General features: G+C 43.4%; 2 protein-coding genes across 3 annotated transcripts in view; one reads left to right on the plus strand and one right to left on the minus strand.

The window, feature by feature from the left end:
- Positions 1-7,500, minus strand: part of LOC143020338 (uncharacterized) — a 98,084-nt gene that overhangs the window by 76,705 nt on the left and 13,879 nt on the right. The gene's annotated exons all lie outside the window — the stretch shown is intronic.
- prom (prominin) overlaps positions 2,680-7,500 on the plus strand; it is a 60,770-nt gene continuing 55,949 nt past the window's right edge. Inside the window, exon 1 of the mRNA XM_076176661.1 lies at positions 2,680-3,760. Coding sequence (XP_076032776.1) covers positions 2,992-3,760 — 769 coding nt within the window. The 5' untranslated portion in view covers positions 2,680-2,991. The remainder of the gene's footprint in view (positions 3,761-7,500) is intronic.

Below are 7,500 nucleotides of genomic sequence, written 5' to 3' on the forward strand. Positions count from 1 at the left end.
CTTATCTTTTATTGTTTATTCATTTGCTTGTTTATTTTCTATCTCTTCATTTACTTGTTCATTTATCTATTTATTTGTTTATTTACTGGTTTATTTGTTTATTCATTTATTTATATTTTATTCATCTATTCGTTTGTTTATTTATTAATATATTAATGTATTTAAATATTTGTTTATTGATTGATTGATTGGTTAATTTATTAACTTGTGAATTTATTTGTTTACTTGTTCATCCACTTACTTATTCATTATTCTTTTTATTTGTCCATTGGATCCGACCCCATTAAGGATCGAGAAGTCCTGCGTTGTCTGCCACGCCTCGCCTATTACGACCTCGTTGGACAACCCCCCCCCCCCCCCACACACACACACGACGGCTTTGCTGGGTGAATGTTTCTGTGTTATTTTTTATTTGATTGTTTATTTGTTTTTATTTATTTATTAATTATTTTTTTTACTTTTATCTATTTATTATTTTGTTTGTTTATTTTTGTTTTTCTATTTTCTATTTTTATTTTTAGATTTATTTTTATTTATTTCTAATTTTTTTTTACTTATTCTATCGTTTATTCATTATTTATTATCTATTTATTATTTTTTTTTTTATTTCTATGTATTTATAGTGGACAAGGGCAGTGGACAAGGTGCAGTGGACAAGGGCAGTGGACAAGGTGCAGGGATGACCCGTCATTCAGGAGGTGCTAAGATAAGAGGGAGGGTGGAGGGGTGTGGAGTGTATTCAGGGATGGAATGGGTGGGAATGATTTTATGCCTTTTTCTTTTTGGCTACCCCCCTTGTAAGGGGGAAAAAGCCTTGGTATATGTATGTATGTATTTATATTATCTATTTTTTTATTTAATTTTATTTTTAATCATGGATTGATTAATTAATTAATCAATTAATTAATTAATTGATTAATTAATTGATTAATTAATTACAGGAGGCTAGGACGGTGCCCCTTACTCTAGAGGACCTTGTAGAGCGGACTTGAGTGAACCATGCCCTTGGTCCAACTCGCCTGTGACTGGGTTTGAACTGCCGTCACCTCGACCTCCGCCGCAGGTAGCGACGCTCTAACCCGCTCGGCCAGCGCTTGCGGGATGACCTCAAAATGCTTCGAGCCAGACTTTCCCCAGATGTAGGGATTCTTGTCCAGGAAGCCCTCTGGTTCACACAATTTTTTGAAAGAGTTTTTTTCATTATTATTCTTTGGTGACTGTAATCGATTACATAACAAGAAGATGACGTCACAGTTTACTAATTCTAACGGGATTGTGTCGTACACTGGAGAACAGTTTCTTAGCCATAATGTATCGAATTTGAGTTTACACACAACCTCACAAGAATGAAGTGAAGAAATGCTGAAGACTGAAGTTATTGGACGAAGATTATGAATGGACGAAGGCATACCGGGGATCCGGTGGAATTGTCTTCTCATCTGATGAGGAGACGGGACGAGTCACCGAATAATGAAAAGTGGGACCGGGTGGAGGAGGGACAAACCAGCTCCGGTGATCTGGCGGGGGACAAGCATGACCTTTCATTAGCGACCTGTTGAGATGAGAGGGGGAATGGGTGTGAAGAGGGTGTGTGCTTTGGCTCGTCCACCCAAAAGGGGCGAAAGGGGCTTTGGTATATATGCCTGCCTGTCTGTCTGTCTGTCTGTCTGTATGTATGTATATATGTATGTATGTATCTGTGTATGTATGTATCTGTGTATGTATGTATGTATGTATGTATGTATGTATGTGTCTGTGTATGTATGTATGTATGTATGTATGTATCTGTATATGCATGTATGTATGTATGTATGTATCTGTATATGCATGTATGTATGTATGTATGTATGTATGTATGTATGTATGTATGTATGTATGTATGCATGTACAAGTCTAACATATCTCAGACTACTTGAAACAATGTAGAAGTGCCCTTGTCATAAATGGTCAGGAGATGAATTAATTGTAGGTAGAATAAGAATTCTCAATATGTGTATGGTCAGAGTTGAATCTATTCTAAGCTAAGAATTCTCAAGATGTAAATAATCAAAACAATATTTTTTAGCCAGACTAAAAATTCTGAGGATGTTAACGGTGAGATATTGTACCTATTTTAACTAGACAAAACATTCTCAAGGCGTTCAACCTATTCTAGTTAGACTAAGGAAAGGAGGGAAGGGGAAAGGAGGGGAGGAGAAAGGAGGGGAGGAGAAAGGAGGGGAGGGGAAAGGAGGGGAGGGGAAAGGAGAGGAGGGGAGGGGGAAGGAGGCGAGGGGGAAGGAGGAAAGGGGAGGGGAAAGGAGGGGAGGGGAGGGGAAAGGAGGGGAGGGGAGGTGAGGGGAGGGGATGGGAAAGGAGGGGAGGGGATGGGAAAGGAGGGGAGGGGAGGGGGGAAGGAGAGGAGGGGAAAGGAATGGAGGGGAAGGGAGGAAAGGGGAGAGGAAGGGAGGAAAGGGGAGAGGAAGGGAGGAAAGGGGAGAGGAAGGGAGGAAAGGGGAGAGGAAGGGAGGAAAGGGGAGATGAAAGAGGGGAGGGGATAGGGAAGGGGAGGGGAAAGGAGGGGAGAAGGAAGGGGAGGGGAAAGGAGGGGAGGGGAAGGGGATTTCTCGAGTTGGGAGCACGGAAAGGGCTTCCGGAGCACGTTGCCTCTAGTGTCGCGTCGAATCTGCTGTACAACGGACAAACTCACCAACCCGCTAAGTGGTCACAAGTCCCTCAGTTCCTCGTGGCGGCAACTTCCCTCTCGGGCAGAAAGTTGTCCCTTAGAACCGCTCGTGGTTTTCCGATCATCTTTTTTTTTTCTTTTTTCTCTCTCCTTTCGGCTGCAGAGGGACGGACCGTGAGGGAGGTTGGATAGCTGCGATGACCACTTAAGGAGGTGTTTGTTCGAAAAGCTTATTGGTGGAAAGCGTTATGGAGTGAGGGCTTGTGGGTTGATTGACGAGTAGTACCTGTGATATGTTTTCTGGTTCTTAGTATTACTTCGAAGACATGAAGCCAGGCGCCTTGTACCTCGTCACGGCAGCCTTTGTGGCGCTGTGCTTATTGGCCCAGAACAAGGGGGCAATGTGTACCCAAGGCAGTGATCTGTCAGCGAAAGACTTTGAAAAGACGGATGACGCCACGACGACGAAAACACTCACCGTTTCCGAGACTGAGGCCTCAGAGGACTCTATTCACTCGAGTTCGACTGAAGAACCTTTCTCGGCGTTCTCCCTATCGTTAGACGGAAACTCTCTCGGAAGGAACACTGTGGCGTCCGAGAACTCCGTTCGTCGGAGTTCGATTGAAGAACCTCCTGTTTCATCTTCCTCGCTATTGTCCTTGCAAGGAGGGGACCCTCTTATAATAAACAGTGCCGTGCCAGAGACTGGCGAACCGGATGGTATGCCCACGAGTGACACAGAAACTTCGAACGAGGAAGCGGAAGTCGAAGTGGACGTGAGATCGAGAGACGATGCTTTACTTGGCGCCGACCCTGGCGTCAGCTCTCATGAAGCTCGCTCTCGGACCCACCGAGACGTTGATCCCAAGGATGATGGCGCCAACAGCCCCTACATCGACTACGACGGAAGATACTTGGCGCCGAAGACGAATGGTCGACAGCTTGGTAGTGACCCCTCCCCGGTCACTGTCAAATTCGATCCAGTTCCTCGCGGCGACGACTACAAGACGAACACAGCCTACGCACACTCCGACATATTGCTGTCTTGGATCGGGGGGTTCGTGTCGCTCCTTCAGCCCAGCGAGTTTCCTCTGGGTGAGTAACTTTGACCTATGTTGCTGGATTCCATAGTCCGTACGAGATTCTTTTGTGGTGACTTCGACTGCGGACGAACTGGGCCAGAAGAGATGGGTTTCATTCTTGCGATATTTCACCATAATCCTATATTCTCTTTCAACAGGTCAGAGGACAATAAGACTCGTTTCATGGCAACAACTCTAACTGACTGGTTGGGGCTCTTACCATAAAGCGAGTCTAATTTTCCTCAGATCCGATGAAAGGGAGGATGGTTATCAGCCATATTCACAACGTGGTAAGGATATAGTAAATGAAGAGTAACGTGTTAGCAAAGATACCAAAAGAATATCCTCGAAGTTTGGATACTGGAGGAGATTTTATCTACTAATTCTGCCATAAAGATGATTTCTGTTTCTCAGATTTCAATGAATGTCAGACAGTTTCTCGGTTATTCTTTGTACGAGTGTGTGTCTATCAACCCAGGAGAATCATTCAGCTGATTGTATAATTTCCTGTTTCTCATAAAACTCTGTGAAGTTAAAGCAAATGGACTACAGTGTTCTGCCACCCCTCACAAATGTAACTATTTAGATTCGAATATCGTTGCTGACTGGTTTAATTTTTTATGCATTGATTTGCAACAAAAGAGATTTCTGACGCACACACACACACACACACACACACACACACACACACACACACACACACACACACACACACACACACACACACACACACACACACACACACACAAACACACACACACACACACTTTTTTCAACAAGAGCAAAATTAGTTTAGAACAAAAGTCGGGCATAGGACCAGTGTCATTTCCACATACCACTCCCTTCTTGTCTTTGTGTCTCGACAAGCGAAATTTTCTGTCAATGAAATTGTATCGATGGACCAACGCATGTCTCATTTGCATGACCAAGTTCAAGAGTGTCATTACTCATGGCTATGACTGTACATTTGTGGATAACTTTAATGATTTTGTCCTGGCTAACATCGGACGATCTCATTCATGAAAGGATCCCCACGGCCCAAGAGAGTTAAGAATGATGATGACATGGTTTAACGTCACAAACTCCCCCTATCGGAAGGCTAGAACGGTGCCCCTCACAGAGGACTTTGTAGCGTGGAATTTAATGAACCATGCCCTTGGTTCAACTTCGCCGATGGCAGGGTTCGAACCGCTATCCCCTCAACCTTCACCGCAAGTAACGACGCCCTGACCCGCTCAATATCGATTAATTCGACGCCACGCACAGACAATCCAAACTTAAGACAGGGTGAAAACTTCAATGTAAAAAATATGTATTTACATAAATGTATCCGTAACACAGACAGACTGCCCAAATTGAAGCCAAGAGAGACTTAATTCGATGCCTTAGTCGTGTTCCTCCCTAAACACTGTTCCAATGAAGCTTCCTAGGAAGAAAGATGTTCTCTAATTACATTATACAACTAGAACCGTTTGACTTTCTGCGTGTTCTATATACAATGATCACTCCCCTGATCTCCTAACTGCCCCCTCTCCCCTCCCCCTTTACTCCCCTCCATTTACCCCCCTCCCTCTCCCTCCGCTCACCTCCCTTCCTCCATAACCTCCCCTTCCCTCCCTCCTTGTTTCCCAAGCACCCTCCTCCATTCCCTTCCTGTTAAGTGTATAAAGCCAATGTGAAGTGTTGCCATTTTTTTTTTATTTAATTCTGTCTGGCGCCAGTCCATTTAAGAGTCTCACAGTATATAGTCTCTGGGTTGAGACGAAGACATTCCAGCGATACCCCGTGATTCCTCGAGGCTTGCAGTACCAAAACCATCGAGATGCCTCTTCACTCTCTCTCTCTCTCTCTCTCTCTCTCTCTCTCTCTCTCTCTCTCTCTCTCTCTCTCTCTCTCTCTCTCTCTCTCTCTCTCTCTCACACACACACACACACACACACACACACACACACACACACACACACACACACACACACACACACACACACACACACACACACATTTTGTCTGACAAAGGCACAGATGAATCCCCAAGATTGCAGTTCTAAAATCCTGTAGATGAACAGAATTAGGCAATTATACACATGCACACAACAAACACATATACACATAGAGATTGGTCTGTATACGATTTTTTTGAGCTTTAATCCTGGAGGATAATTATTATAATAGCTGTCCGATACAAATCCAACAAGTGATCCTGTTTATCATTTAATCATACCTATGAATTTATTTTATTTATTATGATTTATATTATCACAATTCTTATTTCTTTATGTATCATCCGACCTAGTTATGGACCAAAAGGCCTCCTGTCGATATGATCCTCCTTTGTAATCCTTTGTAACTAAAGACTAATGAACATTAGCAAGCTCAGCTGATATCCAAATCCTTACCTAACACATGATATAATCGTGACTTCACGAGAAATCCCTGCTCAGGAATTCAGTGGTAGGTAAAAGGTTTCGGGAAATCTTCTCGATGTATGTCACATATTAAGTCGACACTATGACACACTGATATGTTTTCTTTTCTCTCTAATATCAAATAGGAAAGGATCACGATTCGTCTCGACGAATTTAATCTTTTCACTCCTTAAGAGATCCCGTCAGTTTTGGTAAAATGATCATCTGGAGTGGGCCTGGACAGATTCCTGAAATAGGGTCAGTCTCGAGATTGGGAAGGTATCTTGCAACAGAGCTGAATTGTATCGTTTGGTGCTACCTAATACTTAATCATGTTTAAAAACACACACACGCACGCACGCACACACACACACACACACACACACACACACACACACACACACACACACACACACACACACACACACACACACACACACACACACACACACACACGCACGCACACACACGCACACGCACACGCACACGCACACGCACACGCACACGCACACGCGCACGCGCGGCGCAGTGGTACCGCTAACCTAGTGATCCGAGTTCAATTCCCGCCCAGGGCTGAAATACTTTCATCATCGCTACACTACGAGCCGGTACTCTAACTCTCGTGGGCAAGGAGTTGTGTGTGTGTGTGTGTGTGTGTGTGTGTGTGTGTGTGTGTGTGTGTGTGTGTGTGTGTGTGTGTGTGTGTGTGTGTGTGTGTGTGTGTCTAAGATCACAGCTTTCTACATGGATTGGGTACATATATGAGCTCTGAGGGAAATAGCTGTCGATCACGAGTCCATCACATGTTCCAAGGCCATGGTGAATCACATGCACACGTACGTGGAAGGCATCTTTATGTGGATAGCGGAAGGAGAGGTCTGTGAATATACAAGGAATCAGGCTAAGATAATAAATAAATTTTCCAATCAATTTCGTCAAGAAAAACAGCTTTATAGAGAAGACGAGGTTGTGGAAATAGAATTTTTTGAATAAGAGGAGTGAGGGAACCTCCAAACTCTGACGGGAGGTCAAAATGGATACTTAAGTAATACAAAGAACAAATGGCGTACGAAATTCATAGCTTAAATATGTTAGAAAATTAAATTGTGTGTGTGTGTGCGTGTGTGTGTGTGTGTGTGTGTGTGTGTGTGTGTGTGTGTGTGTGTGTGTGTGTGTGTGTGTGTGTGTTTTATATGTGTGTTTTATATGTGTGTATGTGTGTATGTTTTATATGTGTGTATGTATGTGTGTATGTGTGTATGTGTGTGTGTGTATGTATGTACTGTATATACGAGTATGTATTTGTGTGAATGTATACATGCATATATGTGTGTATGTATGCATATAT

Source organism: Oratosquilla oratoria, chromosome 39 (genome assembly GCF_046742065.1).
Source record: "Oratosquilla oratoria isolate Oo_2021 chromosome 39, ASM4674206v1, whole genome shotgun sequence".
Lineage (NCBI taxonomy): Eukaryota > Metazoa > Arthropoda > Malacostraca > Stomatopoda > Squillidae > Oratosquilla > Oratosquilla oratoria.